Source organism: Hyperolius riggenbachi, chromosome 6 (assembly GCF_040937935.1).
Source record: "Hyperolius riggenbachi isolate aHypRig1 chromosome 6, aHypRig1.pri, whole genome shotgun sequence".
Classification (NCBI taxonomy): Eukaryota; Metazoa; Chordata; class Amphibia; order Anura; family Hyperoliidae; genus Hyperolius; species Hyperolius riggenbachi.
Window position 1 is genome coordinate 1043575 of NC_090651.1, and position 22058 is coordinate 1065632.

Below are 22058 nucleotides of genomic sequence, written 5' to 3' on the forward strand. Positions count from 1 at the left end.
GCAGCACATTACAGAGTACATAGTCATGTCACTGACTGTCCTCAGAGGAGCTCACACTCTAATCCTACCATAGTCATAGTGTAATGTCCTACCATATTATTATTATGTATTTATATAGCACTGACATCTTCTGCAGCACATTACAGAGTACATAGTCATGTCACTGACTGTCCTCAGAGGAGCTCACACTCTAATCCCTACCATAGTCATAGTCTAATGTCCTACCATATTATTATTATTATGTATTTATATAGCACTGACATCTTCTGCAGCACTTTACAGAATACATAGTCATGTCACTGACTGACCTCAGAGGAGCTCACACTCTAATCCTACCATAGTCATAGTGTAATGTCCTACCATATTATTATTATGTATTTATATAGCACTGACATCTTCTGCAGCACATTACAAAGCTCACACTCTAATCCTACCAGGGGCGCCTCTGGCCATTTTGTCACTCCAGGCAAGGAGACCTGTGACGCCCCCCCCCTCCATGAAAATATTCACAATGCGGCAGCTTTTCACCAGAAAATAATCGTATTACAGTAGTGGTTCAGTGCAATGCTACAAGCCGGCGATCTACCGCCACTTTACCACTGTGTCCAATTGTAAAAAATGTACTGCTTGATTGTACTTTACATTTTTGCCATGGATTGATTGAAATTCTGATCGATGTGGTGGTTGATAATCGCCATATTCGATCATTTTGAAAGAATCTGTCTGTAAAAATGAATGCATGTATTGACAGCTATAGGCTAGGGTTACTACTAACAAGATTGGGTGATTCAATTGTAAGGGTAAGCCTGGGGGGGGGGGGGGGGGTTGGGCTTGTAATTATTGATGGATGCATCAAAAATACACTTATTTCCAAATGAAATATTGTCACCATACATTGTATTAGGGACATAGTTACATAGTTATTTTGGTTGAAAAAAGACATACGTCCATCGAGTTCAACCAGTACAAAGTACAACTCCAGCCCGTCCCCCACATACCCCTGTTGATCCAGAGGAAGGCGAAAAAACCCTTACAAGGCATGGTCCAATTAGCCCCAAAAGGGAAAAATTCCTTCCTGACTCCAGATGGCAATCAGATAAAATCCCTGGATCAACATCATTAGGCATTACCTAGTAATTGTAGTCATGGATGTCTTTCAACGCAAGGAAAGCATCTAAGCCCCCTTTAAATGCAGGTATAGAGTTTGCCATAACGACTTCCTGTGGCAATGCATTCCACATCTTAATCACTCTTACTGTAAAGAACCCTTTCCTAAATAAATGGCTAAAACGTTTTTCCTCCATGCGCAGATCATGTCCTCTAGTCCTTCGAGAAGGCCTAGGGACAAAAAGCTCATCCGCCAAGCTATTATATTGCCCTCTAATGTATTTATACATGTTAATTAGATCTCCTCTAAGGCGTCTTTTCTCTAGACTAAATAAACCCAGTTTATCTAACCTTTCTTGGTAAGTGAGACCTTCCATCCCACGTATCAATTTTGTTGCTCGTCTCTGCATCTGCTCTAAAACTGCAATATCTTTTTTGTAATGTGGTGCCCAGAACTGAATTCCATATTCCAGATGTGGCCTTACTAGAGAGTTAAACAGGGGCAATATTATGCTAGCATCTCGAGTTTTTATTTCCCTTTTAATGCATCCCAAAATTTTGTTCGCTTTAGCTGCAGCGGCTTGGCATTGAGTACGATTATTTAACTTGTTGTCGATGAGTACTCCTAAGTCCTTCTCCAAGTTTGATGTCCCCAACTGTATCCCATTTATTTTGTATGGTGCTAGACCATTGGTACGACCAAAATGCATGACTTTACATTTGTCAACATTGAATTTCATCTGCCATGTATGTGCCCATATAGCCATCCTATCCAGATCCTGTTGCAATATGACACTATCTTCCTGAGAGTTGATGATTCTGCACAATTTTGTATCATCTGCAAAAACAGCAACATTGCTCACTACTGCATCTACTAGCTCATTAATAAATAAATTGAAGAGCACTGGACCCAGAACAGACCCCTGTGGGACCCCACTGCTAACAGTCTCCCATTTTGAGTACGATCCATTGACCACAACTCTTTGTTTTCTGTCCATTAGCCAGTTCCCTATCCATGCACACAAACTCTTCCCCAGTCCTTGCATCCTCAACTTTTGCACCAGACTTCTGTGGGGAACAGTGTCGAAGGCCTTTGCAAAGTCCAAGTATATCACATCTACAGCATTCCCAATATCCATATTAGCATTCACTACCTCATAAAAGCTGATCATGTTAGTCAAACAGGACCTGTCTTTAGTAAACCCATGTTGATGCTGAGAAATAAGATTATTTTCTACTATGAAGTCATGTATAGTATCTCTTAGTAACCCCTCAAATAGTTTGCATACAACTGATGTTAAGCTTACAGGTCTATAATTTCCTGGATCAGATTTTTTGCCCTTCTTAAATAATGGGAAAACGTGGGCTGTACGCCAATCCACTGGGACTCTGCCAGTTGCAAGAGAGTCACAAAAGATAAGATAAAGGGGTTTAGCTATAACTGAACTTAATTCTCTTAGGACCCGAGGATGCATGCCATCCGGGCCAGGTGCCTTGTCTATTTTTAATTTATTTAGTCTTGCCTTTACTTCTTCCTGTGTTAAGTATTTAATATTACAGTTAGAAGATTGAGACTCTTCTGCCTCTGTAATTTGCAACAGTGCTGTTTCCTTTGTGAAGACAGAAGCAAAGAAAGCATTTAATAACTCTGCCTTACCTTGGTCATCCACCATTGAGTTCCCACCCTCATCCTTTAGGAGTCCTATACAGTCAACCTTTCTTTTTTTAGAGTTGATGTACTTGTAAAACTTTTTTGGGTTAGATTTGATATCCCTAGCGATTTGATTTTCAGCTTCGATCTTTGCCAGCCTAATTTCTTTTTTACAATTTTTATTGCACTCCTTATAATTGCTTAGTGCAGCCTCAGTCCCCTCCTGTTTTAGGACCTTATAGGCATTCTTTTTCCTCTTCATTTTATCCCTAACCTTTCTATTCATCCATAGAGGCCTTTTTTTATTCCTAGACATTTTGTTTCCATATGGGATATACATACTACAATATTGATTGAGAATACGTTTAAAAGCTTGCCATTTCCCTTCAGTGTCCTTCCCTTGTAGTACATTATTTTGAATGCTGTAATAACGGGGACAAATGAGCAAATGAAATGTGTGTATTTTATCCACAATAGAATGTTTTATTTTAAAACTATAAGGCTGAAAACTTTTTTTCCATTTTCTTCTTATTATTCCCGTTAAAATGCATTTATAATAAAATATCTCTTAGTAAACTGCACCACCTAAAGAAAGCCTAACTGGTGGCAAAACAAACAAGATATAAATCATTTTTTTGTGATAAGTAGTGATTGAGTTATTGGCAAATGAAAGGAAGGATCGCTGAACGGTGAAAATGACCTCTGGCCCTTATTTCTTTGCTCCAAATCACTCATTCTGCCGCGGGAATGTGGCAAATCCACTTAGAATTTAATGCTGAAGAGGACTTAAAGATAAAATCAGGTAAAAAAAAAAGAGACTTCAGTGTCTCTTTACGGGGAAAAAACCCTTAGTGGTGAACCAGTTCATAAACCGTTATTGTAACGTTCTCTCCGAGAGACAGGATTCTCTGCAGACGGTATTCAGAACAATGCACAAGTCCTTTATTAAGGTGGCCACTAATGATCCAATCTTTTTCATCCAACCTTACCATTTCTATGTAATATAAGGGCACTCCCTATATTATCCATTCAATATATTCACTCAATTTACCCTTACACTGCATAGATTTGGTAAAATTGGTTGAAAAAGATTGGATCATTAGTGGCCACCTTTAGGCTGTCGCCTGTGTTTGAGTCCTGCAGTTTGCTGAAGACGTCGTTCCTCGCAGGACGAGCTCGTTTTAGAACGATTAGGCTGCTGTCTGTCTCCCAGCTCCGAGCAGATAGCGAGACTCATCTCAGATAGGTGCTGGCAATGTTACCGTTACATCGTGCACAGCAGAATTGTGTGTGTGTGTTCTCTCCTGGCTAATGCCCAATTCCAGCACATCGATTGTATGCATGTGACTGGATCATCTGTGGGCCTGAGTAGATTGGGTGGCTGGAAGCAGTCTGGCCAGCAGGGGGCGTGTGACAGAGCCATTATCAGGGAATTATAGTTTTATTGTGGATCTGCTCTCACATCTGTGGAGTTGCCGGAAACAATGAATTCAACGCTGAGAAGAAGAAAATGGAAAAGTCTACATTTCTTTACAAATAGCCCGCATTGAGAGGGCTGGAATAGTCAATCCACCAGCAGGGGGCGCTCTGCCCATTATCACTATGCAGCTGTGTACCGGCAGTTCATGTGGTGTTTTCTGAACATGTCACTTTAATTGCTCACAAAAGAAACATCTGATTGAAGAGAATGTCTCCTCTAACAACTAAGAAAGGGAAACGCAGAGAAAGTGAGATGGAGTTTTATTCAGGCGCAGTGGGGGGAATACTGAAAACTGCCGGGGCAAATTAAATGACATACATCAAATAAACCTAATACATCCTTTGTGTACAATGATAGACACAACATAATACACGGTTAGTGCAAATGATAAGAACTGGAATGTTACAGGAGGTAAAGGAGAGATGATTACACTGCATGCGTCGCTCCTGTATTATCAGACAAATCACATAGTAATAATACAGGAAAGTCTGATTCCCAAGAGTACCTGTCATCTAGACACAGTGGCGGCCAATTCATGTCACTGTAAATGGCTGAATAGGGTGGTCGCGATTATTGGACATAAATAACTGAATGGGGGGTCCCGGGTATTGGACATAAATGGATGAATGGGGGGTCCCGGGTATTGGACATAAATGGATGAATGGGGGGTCCCGGGTATTGGACATAAATGGATGAATGGGGGGTCCCGGGTATAGGACATAAATAACTGAATGGGGGGTCTCGAGTATTGGACATAAATGGATGAATGGGGGGTCCCGGGTATTGGACATAAATGGATGAATGGGGGGTCCCAGGTATTGGACATAAATGGCTGAATGGGGGGTCCCAGGTATTGGACATAAATGGATGAATGGGGGGTCCCGGGTATTGGACATAAATGGATGAATGGGGGGTCCCGGGTATTGGACATAAATGGATGAATGGGGGGTCCCGGGTATAGGACATAAATAACTGAATGGGGGGTCCCGGGTATTGGACATAAATGGATGAATGGGTGTTCTCAGGTATAGGACACAAATAACTGAATGGGGGGTCTCGGGTATTGGACATAAATGGCTGAATGGGTGGTCTCGGGTATTGGATATAAATGGATGAATGGGGGGTCCCGGGTATAGGACATAAATAACTGAATGGGGGGTCCCGGGTATTGGACATAAATGGATGAATGGGTGGTCCCGGGTATTGGACATAAATGGATGAATGGGTGTTCTCAGGTATAGGACACAAATAACTGAATGGGGGGTCTCGGGTATTGGACATAAATGGCTGAATGGGTGGTCTCGGGTATTGGATAGAAATGGATGAATGGGGGGTACACAGGAGAGGACTGGACATACATGGCTGAACAGGGGGTACACAGGAAGGGATTGGACACAGAGGTACTTGTTGGTTTAGTGTCATTACACACAGCACTGACCTCCCTCGCATGCCACAGATCTGAGGTCGCTCTGCACTGACAAAATTAACATCACATTCGTTAAAACACAAAAGGACAGAGGGGCGTAATGCTGGGTGCATACCATTACATTTCCCGTCACACTGGCGGGTCAAACCAATAAATTTAGATCACTACTGTACAAAATAGATTGGGCATGTTGGAAAAGATTGGTTTGACCCATCGATCTGACAGGAAATTGCATGATGTGTATCTAGCATAAAAAGCATTGATGATAGGGCAGTGTCAGCCCAGTAAGCAGGAATCGGATTGGTCGCTGCATTTATACGAGGATGAGATCCATGCAGATTATCTGTAGTGGTTTGCAGAGTGTTTACCCTTTAAGGAGAATATAAATAGTTGAAGAGAAATGTACTAGGAACTCAAACATGCCGCTGATCCCTCCCCCTCCTCAATGTCCTCCGACAAATAAAGCTTATAGTTCACCCCGCCCATTTATCCTTCACTGTGGGAATCGCCCCTCCCCCGAGGAACTTACATTCTGCCTAATTAAGATTCTAGCTGCTGGTTAATGAACCATCTGCCTTTCACCTGCTGTCTCTTCCTTGCTGGGTCAGTGTAAATATGAGGAGATCATTGTCTGCACCCTTCCCTGTAGATCTGCTGCAGCTCTGAAGACAGGTGCATGCTGCTGACTGGTGTCACCCCTAGGGGGTGGGGACCTGGTCCCTTGGGGCACATCACTGGCCAGCCTATGCACAGTGCTGAATGCCACCCCTCGGGGGTGGGGACCTGATGCCCTCGGGCACATCACTGGCCAGCCTGTGCTGACTGATGTCGCCCTACGGGGGTGGGGACCTGGTCCCTCGGGGCACATCACTGGCCAGCCTATGCACAGTGCTGAATGCCACCCCTCGGGGGTGGGGACCTGATCCCTCGGGGCACATCACTGGCCAGCCTGTGCAGACTGATGTCGCCCCTCGGGGGTGGGGACTTGGTCCCTCGGGGCACATTACTGGCCAGCCTATGCACAGTGCTGAATGCCACCCCTCGGGGGTGGGGACTTGATGCCCTCGGGACACATCACTGGCCAGCCTGTGCACAGTGCTGACTGATGTCGCCCCTCGGGGGTGGGGACTTGATGCCCTCGGGACACATCACTGGCCAGCCTGTGCTGACTGATGTCGCCCCTCGGGGGTGGGGACTTGATGCCCTCGGGACACATCGCTGGCCAGCCTATGCCCAGTGCTGACTGATGTCCCCCTCTGGGGTGGGGACCAGATGCCCTCGGGACACATCGCTGGCCAGCCTGTGCACAGTGCTGACTGATGTCGCCCCTAGAGGGTGGGGACCTGATCCCTCGGGGGTGGGGACCTGATCCCTCGGGACACATTGTTGGCCGACCTGTACAGAAGCAGGGCAGCTGTGTAGCAGACGATGCTCTCTGTTGCTATGCAGAGGGTCGGAAGGACAATGGAGTGGCGTGTACGTGATTTCACACAGCAGGCAGGGGAGTGGTGTAAACAATGAGGTACCAGACAGCTAACAGCCATCATATATCAGCTGAGCCCAGAGAACAGGTGGCCGTTACATGTAAAGCCCAGCATTGTAGCCTGGCTGCCGGCTGTGGCTCTCCTGTGCAGCACATCTCTATATCGGTGTGAGTGGTGCAGAGTATATCTCCCTGGAGATGTCAGACTGATCTATGTGCAGCACATCTATATACCGGTGTGAGCGGTGCAGAGTCTATCTCCCTGGAGATGTCAGACTGATCTATGTGCAGCACATCTGTATAGTGTTGAGAGTCGTGCAGTGTCCATCTCCCTGAAGATGTCAGACTGATTTATATGCATGAGTTCACTAGAGGGGTAGAACCAGACAGGCCTCAGTGTGGATCCCAGGTTCATAAGCATGAAGTGATTGCTTTCTTGCTGACTGGTGTGGGTAGAGAGGGACCCTTTCTACAGATGACACCTCATCGCTGGTGAAAGGGTCCAGTACAGAATGCTTTTGCATGAAAACCAATTTCTAAGCGAATATACTCTCAGAGGGTTAATGACCGTTTGTGTGTGAACTGACCACTCCCCTAAGCATCTGCTCCTCCCATTGCCAGATTACCAGGGATCATCTACCCCCCTCCCCCCACCTACCATAACTGCCTAAGCGACTCAAACACTAACCTGGACACCTTACTGACCACATCACCAATAACAAACACACACTGCACTCAGGCTCATCCCTACTGCTGGTGAAGCCCTAACAAGTCCTTCAGGCGCTCTCTAGCACTTAACAAAGACTAATACTGACTAATAACCCTTTACTGACGCTAATCTGACCAAACCCCCAACACCAACCTCATCAGTCCTTGCTGACTCCGCCCACCTCCCCACCATGAGCATGCACTGTCGGGATGGAAGGTCCAATAATTAGGCTGCCCCCCAAAACTAACATTAGGCGGTGGAAAGAAGCACTTCCTGTGGGAAGGAGGGGGGGGGGGGAGGAGGAGGAGGCCGAAAGTAATATTAGCTGGTGCGCACCATAGTATTAGCCGGTGCACGCCATAACGTCTGTGCACGCCACATCAGCCGGTGCACACCATAGTATTAGCCGGTGCACGCCATAACGTCTGTGCACGCCATATTGGCCAGTGCGCACCATAATATTAGCCGGTGCACTCCATAACGTCTGTGCACGCCATATCAGCCGGTGCGCACCATAGTATTAGCCGGTGCACGCCATAACGACTGTGCACGCCATATCAGCCAGTGCGCCCCATAGTATTAGCCGGTGCACGCCATGATATCATCATACCAGCTTTTCATGCAATGTACTGAGCCCGGTGTTTCAGCCACTAAACTCCGTCGCCACCCTGACATCTTCACAGTCCAGGGCTTTGTGGGCATGAGAAGCCCTGGCACTGGTCCATCAAACAGCTGGGTGTGGCTTAGAAACTGCAGAGGTGCAGGATTGTTGGAGTTACATGTAAGCATGGTGAGGAGCTTTCAGCCTGGTCATGCTATGTGATGGGTCTCTATAGACTGGAAGGCTTCTCATGCTAAATGCAGATAAATAGGGAAAGTCAGACACGGCGAGCTCAGGAGGTAACCAGACAAACATGGAAGGATGGCTTGACTAGGCCAGCATGGAGAGGTCAGCAGGGCTTCATCTTTAGCAGGATGGACCCCAATGAGAAGTTCACATAAAACTCATACACGGAGGACACGGCTGGGTTCCAGCGACTCCATGATAGGCCAGGCTGGATCAGGAGGTCATGTAGTGCTGTCTGAGGCGGGCTTGTAGAGATTCATGAGTTAAGTTGTGTCTTGTAATTATACCAACGATCTGAAAAAAAACACAAAAACAAAAACACTGGACCTCAGCAACAGCTAATACCAAGTCATGCGTTACTTTCTATCTGAGGAGCCACAAGGGATTGGCCAAGTGTTTGCTGCCACCTGCTGTCCACAGCTGATTCCAGCATGAGGACTTTGGGTGAAGGCTCCCGTTCAAAAGAACTTACCTCCCCGACAGCATTGACAACAGGTAGATGCCTCAGCCCCATGGTTCTGAAGAGGTTAAACACCTGTGACACGTGCGTGTTAGGTGACACGGTGAATGGACACGGGTTCATATAAGGCGTGACATCCTGCGGTAAAAGCAGAGTGAGAAGGTCCGGGATTTACAGAAGATATTGCTTTACATTTATTTATAATTAGACGGTTTTATTTCAAATTTCCACATATAAAAGAGACTCATTCCTTGGCAGATACGGATAAGCAGCGGCACATTTCACGAACATATGTTATATGTTCACATATGTTACGTAGGTCACCAGGAGATTTATGAGTCTAGTCCATATAGCTCCTATACGTCACGTAGGTTAACAGGAGATTTATGAGTCTGGACCATATAGCCCCTATATGTCACCAGGAGATTTATGAGTCTGGACCATATAGCCCCTATATGTCACCAGGAGATTTACGAGTCTGGACCATATAGACCCTATATGTCACCAGGAGATTTACGAGTCTGGACCATATAGACCCAATATGTCACGTAGCTCACCAGGAGATTTACGAGTCTGGACCATACAGCCCCGATATGTCACCAGGAGATTTACGAGTCTGGACCATATAGCCCCTATATGTCACATAGGTCTCCAAGAGATTTATAGGTCTAGACCATATAGCCCCTATATGTCACGTAGGTCACCAGGAGATTTATGAGTCTAGTCCATATAGGAAAAAATCCTGGTTCCCCCACAGGGGCCGCACCCGGCACACAATGAGAGGTGATGATGATGCCCTCTAGTGTTACAGCAGAGGAACTAGGATAAGCAGAAATCCTGGTTCCCCCACAGTGGACGCACCCGGCACACAATGAGAGGTGATGATGATGCCCTCTAGTGTTACAGCACAGGAACTAAGATAAGCAGAAAACCTGGTTCCCCCACAGTGGACGCACTCGGCACACAATGAGAGGTGATGAAGATGCCCTCTAGTGTTACAGCACAAGAACTAGGATAAGCAGAAATCCTGGTTCCCCCACAGTGGCCGGACCCGGCACACAATGAGAGGTGATGATGATGCCCTCTAGTATTACAGCACAGGAACTAGGATAAGCAGAAAACCTGGTTCCCCCACAGTGGCCGCACTCGGCACACAATGAGAGGTGATGATGATGCCCTCTAGTGTTACAGCACAGGAACTAGGATAGGCAGAAATCCTGCTTCCCCCACAGTGGCCGCATCCGACACACAATGGGCTTGATTCACAAAGCGGTGCTAACCTACTTAGCACGTCTAAAGTCTTTAGACGCGCTAACCAGGGTGCTAAGTAGGTTAGCACCAGATTTCTCAATCAGATCGCGCTCTAACTTTGCGCGCGCAAAGTTTTACGCACGCAAAGTTTTACGCGCGCTAAGTCCCATAGGCTTTAATGGGCACTTCGTGCGGAGCGCCCTGCGCTCTGTGCAGTACGCGCGTAAAGTTTTACGCGCATAAAGTTTTGCGCGCGTAAAGTTTTATGCGCGAAAAGCTTGTTTAGACGTGCTAAGGGGGTTTTCACAGGCGTGCTAACAGTTAGCACCGCTTTGTGAATCAAGCCCCATGAGAGGTGATGATGATGCCCTCTAGTATTACAGCACAGGAACTAGGATAAGCAGAAATCCTGGTTCCCCCACAGTGGACGCACCCGGCACACAATGAGAGGTGATGATGATGCCCTCTAGTGTTACAGCACAGGAACTAGGATAAGCAGAAATCCTGGTTCCCCCATAGTGGCCGCTAGAGTTGGGCCGAACGGTTCGCCGGCGAACGTGGTTCGCGTGCGGGTACCGCACGCGAACGTTTTGCGGAAGAAGTTCGGTTCGCCCTATAATGCACCTGAGGGTCAACTTTGACCCTCTACATCACAGTCAGCAGGCCCAGTGTAGCCAATTAGGCTACACTAGCCCCTGGAGCCCCACCCCCCTTATATAAGGCAGGCAGCGGCGGCCATTACGGCCACTCGTGTGCCTGCATTAGTGAGAGTAGGGCGAGCTGCTGCAGTCTCTCATATAGGGAAAGATTAGTTTGGCTTAACTTCTTCCTGGCTGCATACCTGTTCTGTTCAGTGAGCCCTCAGCCCACTGCATACCTGTACTGTGATCCTGCCACTGCATACCTGTTCAGTGATCCTGCCACTGCATACCTGTTCTGTGAACCCACCCACCACCACTGCATACCTGTTCAGTGATCCTGCCACTGCATACCTGTTCTGTGAACCCACCCACCACTGCATACCTGTTCAGTGATCCTGCTGCCACTGCATACCTGTTCTGTGAACCCACCCACCACTGCACACCTGTTCAGTGATCCTGCCACTGCATACTTGTTCTGTGAACCCACCCACCACCACTGCATACCTGTTCAGTGATCCTGCCACTGCATACCTGTTCTGTGAACCCACCACTGCATACCTGTTCTGTGAACCCACCCACCACTGCATACCTGTTCAGTGATCCTGCTGCCACTGCATACCTGTTCTGTGAACCCACCACTGCATACCTGTTCTGTGAACCCACCACTGCATACCTGTTCAGTGAACCCGCCACTGCATACCTGTTCTGTTCAGTGGACCCGCCACTGTATACCTGTTTAGTGAACCCGCCACTGCATACCTGTTCTGTTCAGTGGAGTTTGGTGTGTCAGTGTGAAGCAGTACCTTAATTACACTACCTGATTGATGTATACACATGCAAGATGTTTTAAAGCACTTTAGGCCTGTCATTTAGCATTCAATGTGATTTCTGCCCTTAAAACGCTGCTTTTCGTCAAATCCAGATTTTTCCCGGGGACTTTTGGCGTGTATCCCACTCCGCCATGCCCCCCTCCAGGTGTTAGACCCCTTGAAACATCTTTTCCATCACTTTTGTGGCCAGCATAATTTTTTTTTTTCAAAGTTCGCATACCCATTGAAGTCTATTGCGGTTCGCGAACTTTAACGCGAACCGAACCTTCCGCGGAAGTTCGCGAACCCGGTTCGCGAACCTAAAATCGGAGGTTCGGCCCAACTCTAGTGGCCGCAACCGGCACACAATGAGAGGTGATGATGATGCCCTCTAGTGTTACAGCACAGGAACTAGGATAAGCAGAAAACCTGGTTCCCCCACAGTGGCCGCACTCGGCACACAATGAGAGGTGATGATGATGCCCTCTAGTGTTACAGCACAGGAACTAGGATAAGCAGAAATCCTGCTTCCCCCACAGTGGCCGCATCCGACACACAATGGGCTTGATTCACAAAGCGGTGCTAACCTACTTAGCACGTCTAAAGTCTTTAGACGCGCTAACCAGGGTGCTAAGTAGGTTAGCACCAGATTTCTCAATCAGATCGCGCTCTAACTGTGCGCGCGCAAAGTTTTATGCACGCAAAGTTTTACGCGCGCTAAGTCCCATAAGCTTTAATGGGCACTTCGCGCGGAGCGCCCTGCGCTCTGTGCAGTACGCGCGTAAAGTTTTACGCGCATAAAGTTTTGCGCGCGTAAAGTTTTATGCGCGAAAAGCTTGTTTAGACGTGCTAAGGGGGTTTTCACAGGCGTGCTAACAGTTAGCACCGCTTTGTGAATCAAGCCCCATGAGAGGTGATGATGATGCCCTCTAGTATTACAGCACAGGAACTAGGATAAGCAGAAATCCTGGTTCCCCCACAGTGGACGCACCCGGCACACAATGAGAGGTGATGATGATGCCCTCTAGTGTTACAGCACAGGAACTAGGATAAGCAGAAATCCTGGTTCCCCCACAGTGGCCGCATCCAGCACACAATGAGAGGTGATGATGATGCCCTCTAGTGTTACAGCACAGGAACTAGGATAAGCAGAAATCCTGGTTCCCCCACAGTGGCCGCATCCGGCACACAATGAGAGGTGATGATGATGCCCTTTAGTGTTACAGCACAGGAACTAGGATAAGCAGAAATCCTGGTTCCCCCACAGTGGCCGCATCCGGCACACAATGAGAGGTGATGATGATGCCCTCTAGTGTTACAGCACAGGAACTAGGATAGGCAGAAATCCTGGTTACCCCACAGTGGCCGGACCCGGCACACAATGAGAGGTGATGATGATGCCCTCTAGTGTTACAGCACAGGAACTAGGATAGGCAGAAATCCTGCTTCCCCCACAGTGGCCGCATCCGGCACACAATGAGAGGTGATGATGATGCCCTAGAGTGTTACAGCACAGGAACTAGGATAGGCAGAAATCCTGGTTCCCCCACAGTGGCCGCATCCGGCACACGAGAGGTGATGATGATGCCCTCTAGTATTACAGCACAGGAACTAGGATAAGCAGAAAACCTGGTTCCCCCACAGTGGCCGCACTCGGCACACAATGAGAGGTGATGATGATGCCCTCTAGTGTTACAGCACAGGAACTAGGATAAGCAGAAATCCTGGTTCCCCCACAGTGGCCGCATCCGGCACACAATGAGAGGTGATGATGATGCCCTCTGGTGTTACAGCACAGGAACTAGGATAGGCAGAAATCCTGGTTACCCCACAGTGGCCGGACCCGGCACACAATGAGAGGTGATGATGATGCCCTCTAGTGTTACAGCACAGGAACTAGGATAGGCAGAAATCCTGCTTCCCCCACAGTGGCCGCATCCGGCACACAATGAGAGGTGATGATGATGCCCTAGAGTGTTACAGCACAGGAACTAGGATAGGCAGAAATCCTGCTTCCCCCACAGTGGCCGCATCCGGCACACAATGAGAGGTGATGATGATGCCCTCTAGTATTACAGCACAGGAACTAGGATAAGCAGAAAACCTGGTTCCCCCACAGTGGCCGCACTCGGCACACAATGAGAGGTGATGATGATGCCCTCTAGTGTTACAGCACAGGAACTAGGATAGGCAGAAATCCTGCTTCTCCCACAGTGGCTGCATCCGGCACACAATGAGAGGTGATGATGATGCCCTCTAGTGTTACAGCACAGGAACTAGGATAAGCAGAAATCCTGGTTCCCCCACAGTGGCCGCACCCGGCACACAATGAGAGGTGATGATGATGCCCTCTAGTGTTACAGCACAGGAACTAGGATAAGCAGAAATCCTGGTTCCTCCACAGTGGCCGCACCCGGCACACAATGAAAGGTGATGATGATGCCCTCCAGTGTTACAGCACAGGAACTAGGATAAGCAGAAATCCTGCTTCCCCCACAGTGGCCGCACTCGGCACACAATGAGAGGTGATGATGATGCCCTCTAGTGTTACAGCACAGGAACTAGGATAAGCAGAAATCCTGGTTCCCCCACAGTGGCCGGACTCGGCACACAATGAGAGGTGATGATGATGCCCTCTAGTGTTACAGCACAGGAACTAGGATAAGCAGAAATCCTGGTTCCCCCACAGTGGCCGCACTCGGCACACAATGAGAGGTGATGATGATGCCCTCTAGTGTTACAGCACAGGAACTAGGATAAGCAGAAATCCTGGTTCCCCCACAGTGGCCGGACTCGGCACACAATGAGAGGTGATGATGATGCCCTCTAGTGTTACAGCACAGGAACTAGGATAAGCAGAAATCCTGGTTCCCCCACAGTGGCCGCACCCGGCACACAATGAGAGGTGATGATGATGCCCTCTAGTGTTACAGCACAGGAACTAGGATAGGCAGATATCCTGGTTCCCCCACATTGGCCGGAACCGGCACACAATGAGAGGTGATGATGATGCCCTCTAGTGTTACAGCACAGGAACTAGGATAGGCAGAAATCCTGGTTCCCCCACAGTGGCCGCAACCGGCACACAATGAGAGGTGATGATGATGCCCTCTAGTGTTACAGCACAGGAACTAGGATAAGCAGAAATCCTGGTTCCCCCACAGTGGCCGCATCCGGCACACAATGAGAGGTGATGATGATGCCCTCTAGTATTACAGCACAGGAACTAGGATAAGCAGAAATCCTGGTTCCCCCACAGTGGCCGCAACCGGCACACAATGAGAGGTGATGATGATGCCCTCTAGTTTTACAGCACAGGAACTAGGATAGGCAGAAAACCTGGTTCCCCCACAGTGGCCGCACTCGGCACACAATGAGAGGTGATGATGATGCCCTCTAGTGTTACAGCACAGGAACTAGGATAGGCAGAAATCCTGCTTCCCCCACAGTGGCTGCATCCGGCACACAATGAGAGGTGATGATGATGCCCTCTAGTGTTACAGCACAGGAACTAGGATAAGCAGAAATCCTGGTTCCCCCACAGTGGCCGCACCCGCCACACAATGAGAGGTGATGATGATGCCCTCTAGTGTTACAGCACAGGAACTAGAATAAGCAGAAATCCTGGTTCCCTCACAGTGGCCGCACCCAGGACACAATGAAAGGTGATGATGATGCCCTCTAGTGTTACAGCACAGGAACTAGGATAAGCAGAAATCCTGCTTCCCCCACAGTGGCCGCACTGGGCACACAATGAGAGGTGATGATGATGCCCTCTAGTGTTACAGCACAGGAACTAGGATAAGCAGAAATCCTGGTTCCCCCACAGTGGCCGGACTCGGCACACAATGAGAGGTGATGATGATGCCCTCTAGTGTTACAGCACAGGAACTAGGATAAGCAGAAATCCTGGTTCCCCCACAGTGGCCGCACTCGGCACACAATGAGAGGTGATGATGATGCCCTCTAGTGTTACAGCACAGGAACTAGGATAAGCAGAAATCCTGGTTCCCCCACAGTGGCCGGACTCGGCACACAATGAGAGGTGATGATGATGCCCTCTAGTGTTACAGCACAGGAACTAGGATAAGCAGAAATCCTGGTTCCCCCACAGTGGCCGCACCCGGCACACAATGAGAGGTGATGATGATGCCCTCTAGTGTTACAGCACAGGAACTAGGATAAGCAGATATCCTGGTTCCCCCACATTGGCCGGAACCGGCACACAATGAGAGGTGATGATGATGCCCTCTAGTGTTACAGCACAGGAACTAGGATAGGCAGAAATCCTGGTTCCCCCACAGTGGCTGCACCCGGCACACAATGAGAGGTGATGATGATGCCCTCTAGTGTTACAGCACAGGAACTAGGATAAGCAGAAATCCTGGTTCCCCCACAGTGGCCGCATCCGGCACACAATGAGAGGTGATGATGATGCCCTCTAGTATTACAGCACAGGAACTAGGATAAGCAGAAATCCTGGTTCCCCCACAGTGGCCGCAACCGGCACACAATGAGAGGTGATGATGATGCCCTCTAGTGTTACAGCACAGGAACTAGGATAGGCAGAAATCCTGCTTCCCCCACAGGGGCCGCACCCGGCACACAATGAGAGGTGATGATGATGCCCTCTAGTGTTACAGCACAGGAACTAGGATAGGCAGAAATCCTGCTTCCCCCACAGTGGCCGGACCCGGCACACAATGAGAGGTGATGATGATGCCCTCTAGTGTTACAGCACAGGAACTAAGATAGGCAGAAATCCTACTTCCCCCACAGGGGCAGCACCCGGCACACAATGAGAGGTGATGATGATGCCCTCTAGTGTTACAGCACAGGAACTAGGATAGGCAGAAATCCTGCTTCCCCCACAGGGGCCGCACCCGGCACACAATGAGAGGTGATGATGATGCCCTCTAGTGTTACAGCACAGGAACTAGGATAAGCAGAAATCCTGCTTCCCCCACAGTGGCCGCACTCGGCACACAATGAGAGGTGATGATGATGCCCTCTAGTGTTACAGCACAGGAACTAGGATAAGCAGAAATCCTGGTTCCCCCACAGTGGCCGGACTCGGCACACAATGAGAGGTGATGATGATGCCCTCTAGTGTTACAGCACAGGAACTAGGATAAGCAGAAATCCTGGTTCCCCCACAGTGGCCGGACTCGGCACACAATGAGAGGTGATGATGATGCCCTCTAGTGTTACAGCACAGGAACAACGATAGGCAGAAATCCTGGTTCCCCCACAGTGGCCGGACTCGGCACACAATGAGAGGTGATGATGATGCCCTCTAGTGTTACAGCACAGGAACTAGGATAAGCAGAAATCCTGGTTCCCCCACAGTGGCCGGACTCGGCACACAATGAGAGGTGATGATGATGCGCTCTAGTGTTACAGCACAGGAACAACGATAGGCAGAAATCCTGGTTCCCCCACAGTGGCCGCATCCGGCACACAATGAGAGGTGATGATGATGCCCTCTAGTGTTACAGCACAGGAACTAGGATAAGCAGAAATCCTGGTTCCCCCACAGTGGCTGCATCCGGCACACAATGAGAGGTGATGATGATGCCCTCTAGTGTTACAGCACAGGAACTAGGATAAGCAGAAATCCTGCTTCCCCCACAGTGGCCGCACTCGGCACACAATGAGAGGTGATGATGATGCCCTCTAGTGTTACAGCACAGGAACTAGGATAAGCAGAAATCCTGGTTCCCCCACAGTGGCCGGACTCGGCACACAATGGGCTCGATTCACAAAGCGGTGATAACTCAGTTATCACGCCTAAAAGACTTTAGGCATGATAACCATTGCACCACTCTGGTGAAAAGCCAGTTTAGGTGTGATAAGTTTAGGCATGATAAGTTTAAGTGTGATAAGTTTAGGCATGATAAGTTTATATAAGTTTAGATCGCTTGCAAAGTCCCGCACGCAAAGCAGCGCCATTCATCTTTATACAAAGTGCACCAGACTTTGCTAGAGTAACACTTTTGATCAGCTGTGCACTGCGGTGCTAACGCAGTTGGCGCTTAAACTTATCATGCCTAAACTTATCACACCTAAACTTATCATGCCTAAACTTATCACACCTAAACTTATCACACCTAGGGCTCGATTCACAAAGCGGTGCTAACCCAGTTAGAGACTTTAGGCGTGATAACCATTGCACCTCGCTGGTGAAAAGCCAGTTTAGGCGTGATAAGTTTAGGCGTGATAAGTTTAGGCATGATAAGTTTAGGCATGATAAGTTTAGATAAGTTTAGATCGTGCACAAAGTCCCGCATGCAAAGCAGCGCCATTAAACTCTATGCGAAGTGCACCAGACTTTGCTAGCGCAAAACTTTTGATCAGCTGTGCACTGCGGTGCTAACCCAGTTGGTGCTTAAACTTATCATGCCTAAACTTATCACACCTAAACTTATCATGCCTAAACTTATCACACCTAAACTTATCACACCTAAACTTATCATGCCTAAACTGAGTTTAGGCATGATAAAGGGCTTTTCACCAGCGTGCTCACTGTTAGCACCGCTTTGTGAATCAGGCCCCTAAACTTATCATGCCTAAACTGAGTTTAGGCATGATAAAGGGATTTTCACCAGGGTGCTAACTGTTAGCACCGCTTTGTGAATCAGGCCCCATGAGAGGTGATGATGCCCTCTAGTGTTACAGCACAGGAACTAGGATAAGCAGAAATCCTGGTTCCCCCACATTGGCCGGAACCGGCACACAATGAGAGGTGATGATGATGCCCTCTAGTGTTACAGCACAGGAACTAGGATAGGCAGAAATCCTGGTTCCCCCACAGTGGCTGCACCCGGCACACAATGAGAGGTGATGATGATGCCCTCTAGTGTTACAGCACAGGAACTAGGATAAGCAGAAATCCTGGTTCCCCCACAGTGGCCGCATCCGGCACACAATGAGAGGTGATGATGATGCCCTCTAGTATTACAGCACAGGAACTAGGATAAGCAGAAATCCTGGTTCCCCCACAGTGGCCGCAACCGGCACACAATGAGAGGTGATGATGATGCCCTCTAGTGTTACAGCACAGGAACTAGGATAGGCAGAAATCCTGCTTCCCCCACAGGGGCCGCACCCGGCACACAATGAGAGGTGATGATGATGCCCTCTAGTGTTACAGCACAGGAACTAGGATAGGCAGAAATCCTGGTTCCCCCACAGTGGCCGCATCCAGCACACAATGAGAGGTGATGATGATGCCCTCTAGTGTTACAGCACAGGAACTAGGATAGGCAGAAATCCTGGTTCCCCCACAGTGGCTGCACCCGGCACACAATGAGAGGTGATGATGATGCCCTCTAGTGTTACAGCACAGGAACTAGGATAAGCAGAAATCCTGGTTCCCCCACAGTGGCCGCATCCGGCACACAATGAGAGGTGATGATGATGCCCTCTAGTATTACAGCACAGGAACTAGGATAAGCAGAAATCCTGGTTCCCCCACAGTGGCCGCAACCGGCACACAATGAGAGGTGATGATGATGCCCTCTAGTGTTACAGCACAGGAACTAGGATAGGCAGAAATCCTGCTTCCCCCACAGGGGCCGCACCCGGCACACAATGAGAGGTGATGATGATGCCCTCTAGTGTTACAGCACAGGAACTAGGATAGGCAGAAATCCTGGTTCCCCCACAGTGGCCGGACCCGGCACACAATGAGAGGTGATGATGATGCCCTCTAGTGTTACAGCACAGGAACTAGGATAGGCAGAAATCCTGCTTCCCCCACAGTGGCCGGACCCGGCACACAATGAGAGGTGATGATGATGCCCTCTAGTGTTACAGCACAGGAACAACGATAGGCAGAAATCCTGGTTCCCCCACAGTGGCCGGACTCGGCACACAATGAGAGGTGATGATGATGCCCTCTAGTGTTACAGCACAGGAACTAGGATAAGCAGAAATCCTGGTTCCCCCATAGTGGCCGCAACCGGCACACAATGAGAGGTGATGATGATGCCCTCTAGTGTTACAGCACAGGAACTAGGATAAGCAGAAATCCTGGTTCCCCCATAGTGGCCGCAACCGGCACACAATGAGAGGTGATGATGATGCCCTCTAGTGTTACAGCACAGGAACTAGGATAAGCAGAAATCCTGGTTCCCCCACAGTGGCCGCATCCGGCACACAATGAGAGGTGATGATGATGCCCTCTAGTGTTACAGCACAGGAACTAGGATAAGCAGAAATCCTGGTTCCCCAACAGGGGCCGCACCCGGCACACAATGAGAGGTGATGATGATGCCCTCTAGTGTTACAGCACAGGAACTAGGATAGGCAGAAATCCTGCTTCCCCCACAGGGGCCGCACCCGGCACACAATGAGAGGTGATGATGATGCCCTCTAGTGTTACAGCACAGGAACTAGGATAGGCAGAAATCCTGGTTCCCCCACAGTGGCCGGACCCGGCACACAATGAGAGGTGATGATGATGCCCTCTAGTGTTACAGCACAGGAACTAGGATAGGCAGAAATCCTGGTTCCCCCACAGTGGCTGCACCCGGCACACAATGAGAGGTGATGATGATGCCCTCTAGTGTTACAGCACAGGAACTAGGATAAGCAGAAATCCTGGTTCCCCCACAGTGGCCGCACCCGGCACACAATGAGAGGTGATAAAGATGCCCTCTAGTGTTACAGCACAGGAACTAGGATAGGCAGAAATCCTGCTTCCCCCACAGGGGCCGCACCCGGCACACAATGAGAGGTGATGATGATGCCCTCTAGTGTTACAGCACAGGAACTAGGATAGGCAGAAATCCTGGTTCCCCCACAGTGGCCGGACCCGGCACACAATGAGAGGTGATGATGATGCCCTCTAGTGTTACAGCACAGGAACTAGGATAGGCAGAAATCCTGGTTCCCCCACAGTGGCTGCACCCGGCACACAATGAGAGGTGATGATGATGCCCTCTAGTGTTACAGCACAGGAACTAGGATAAGCAGAAATCCTGGTTCCCCCACAGTGGCCGCATCCGGCACACAATGAGAGGTGATGATGATGCCCCTCTAGTGTTACAGCACAGGAACTAGGATAAGCAGAAATCCTGGTTCCCCCACAGTGGCCGGACCCGGCACACAATGAGAGGTGATGATGATGCCCTCTAGTGTTACAGCACAGGAACTAGGATAGGCAGAAATCCTGCTTCCCCCACAGTGGCCGGACTCGGCACACAATGAGAGGTGAGGATGATGCCCTCTAGTGTTACAGCACAGGAACAACGATAGGCAGAAATCCTGGTTCCCACATAGTGGCCGCAACCGGCACACAATGAGAGGTGATGATGATGCCCTCTAGTGTTACAGCACAGGAACTAGGATAAGCAGAAATCCTGGTTCCCCCACAGTGGCCGCACCCGGCACACAATGAGAGGTGATGATGATGCCCTCTAGTGTTACAGCACAGGAACTAGGATAGGCAGAAATCCTGCTTCCCCCACAGTGGCCGCATCCAACACAATGGGCTTGATTCACAAAGCGGTGCTAACCTACTTAGCACGTCTAAAGTCTTTAGACGCGCTAACCAGGGTGCTAAGTAGGTTAGCACCAGATTTCTCAATCAGATCGCGCTCTAACTTTGCGCGCGCAAAGGTTTACGCGCGCTAAGTCCCATAGGCTTTAATGGGCACTTCGCGCGGAGCGCCCTGCGCTCTGTGCAGTACGCGCGTAAAGTTTTACGCGCATAAAGTTATGCGCGCGTAAAGTTTTATGCGCGAAAAGCTTGTTTAGACGTGCTCAGGGGGTTTTCACAGGCGTGCTAACAGTTAGCACCGCTTTGTGAATCAAGCCCCATGAGAGGTGATGATGATGCCCTCTAGTATTACAGCACAGGAACTAGGATAAGCAGAAATCCTGGTTCCCCCACAGTGGACGCACCCGGCACACAATGAGAGGTGATGATGATGCCCTCTAGTGTTACAGCACAGGAACTAGGATAGGCAGAAATCCTGCTTCCCCCACAGTGGCCGCACTCGGCACACAATGAGAGGTGATGATGATGCCCTCTAGTGTTACAGCACAGGAACTAGGATAAGCAGAAATCCTGCTTCCCCCACAGTGGCCGGACCCGGCACACAATGAGAGGTGATGATGATGCCCTCTAGTGTTACAGCACAGGAACAACGATAGGCAGAAATCCTGGTTCCCCCACAGTGGCCGCAT

At 49.1% G+C, this 22058-nt stretch overlaps 1 protein-coding gene across 1 annotated transcript in view; it reads right to left on the reverse strand.

Moving 5' to 3' along the window:
• Positions 1–4481: 4481 nt before the first annotated feature.
• CLCN6 (chloride voltage-gated channel 6) overlaps positions 4482–22058 on the reverse strand; it is a 282298-nt gene continuing 264721 nt past the window's right edge. The window contains exons 22-23 of the mRNA XM_068238749.1: positions 9176–9301; positions 4482–8997 (exon numbers count right to left, since the gene is read on the reverse strand). Of these exons, the coding sequence (XP_068094850.1) occupies positions 8917–8997; positions 9176–9301 (207 nt within the window). The 3' untranslated portion in view covers positions 4482–8916. The remainder of the gene's footprint in view (positions 8998–9175; positions 9302–22058) is intronic.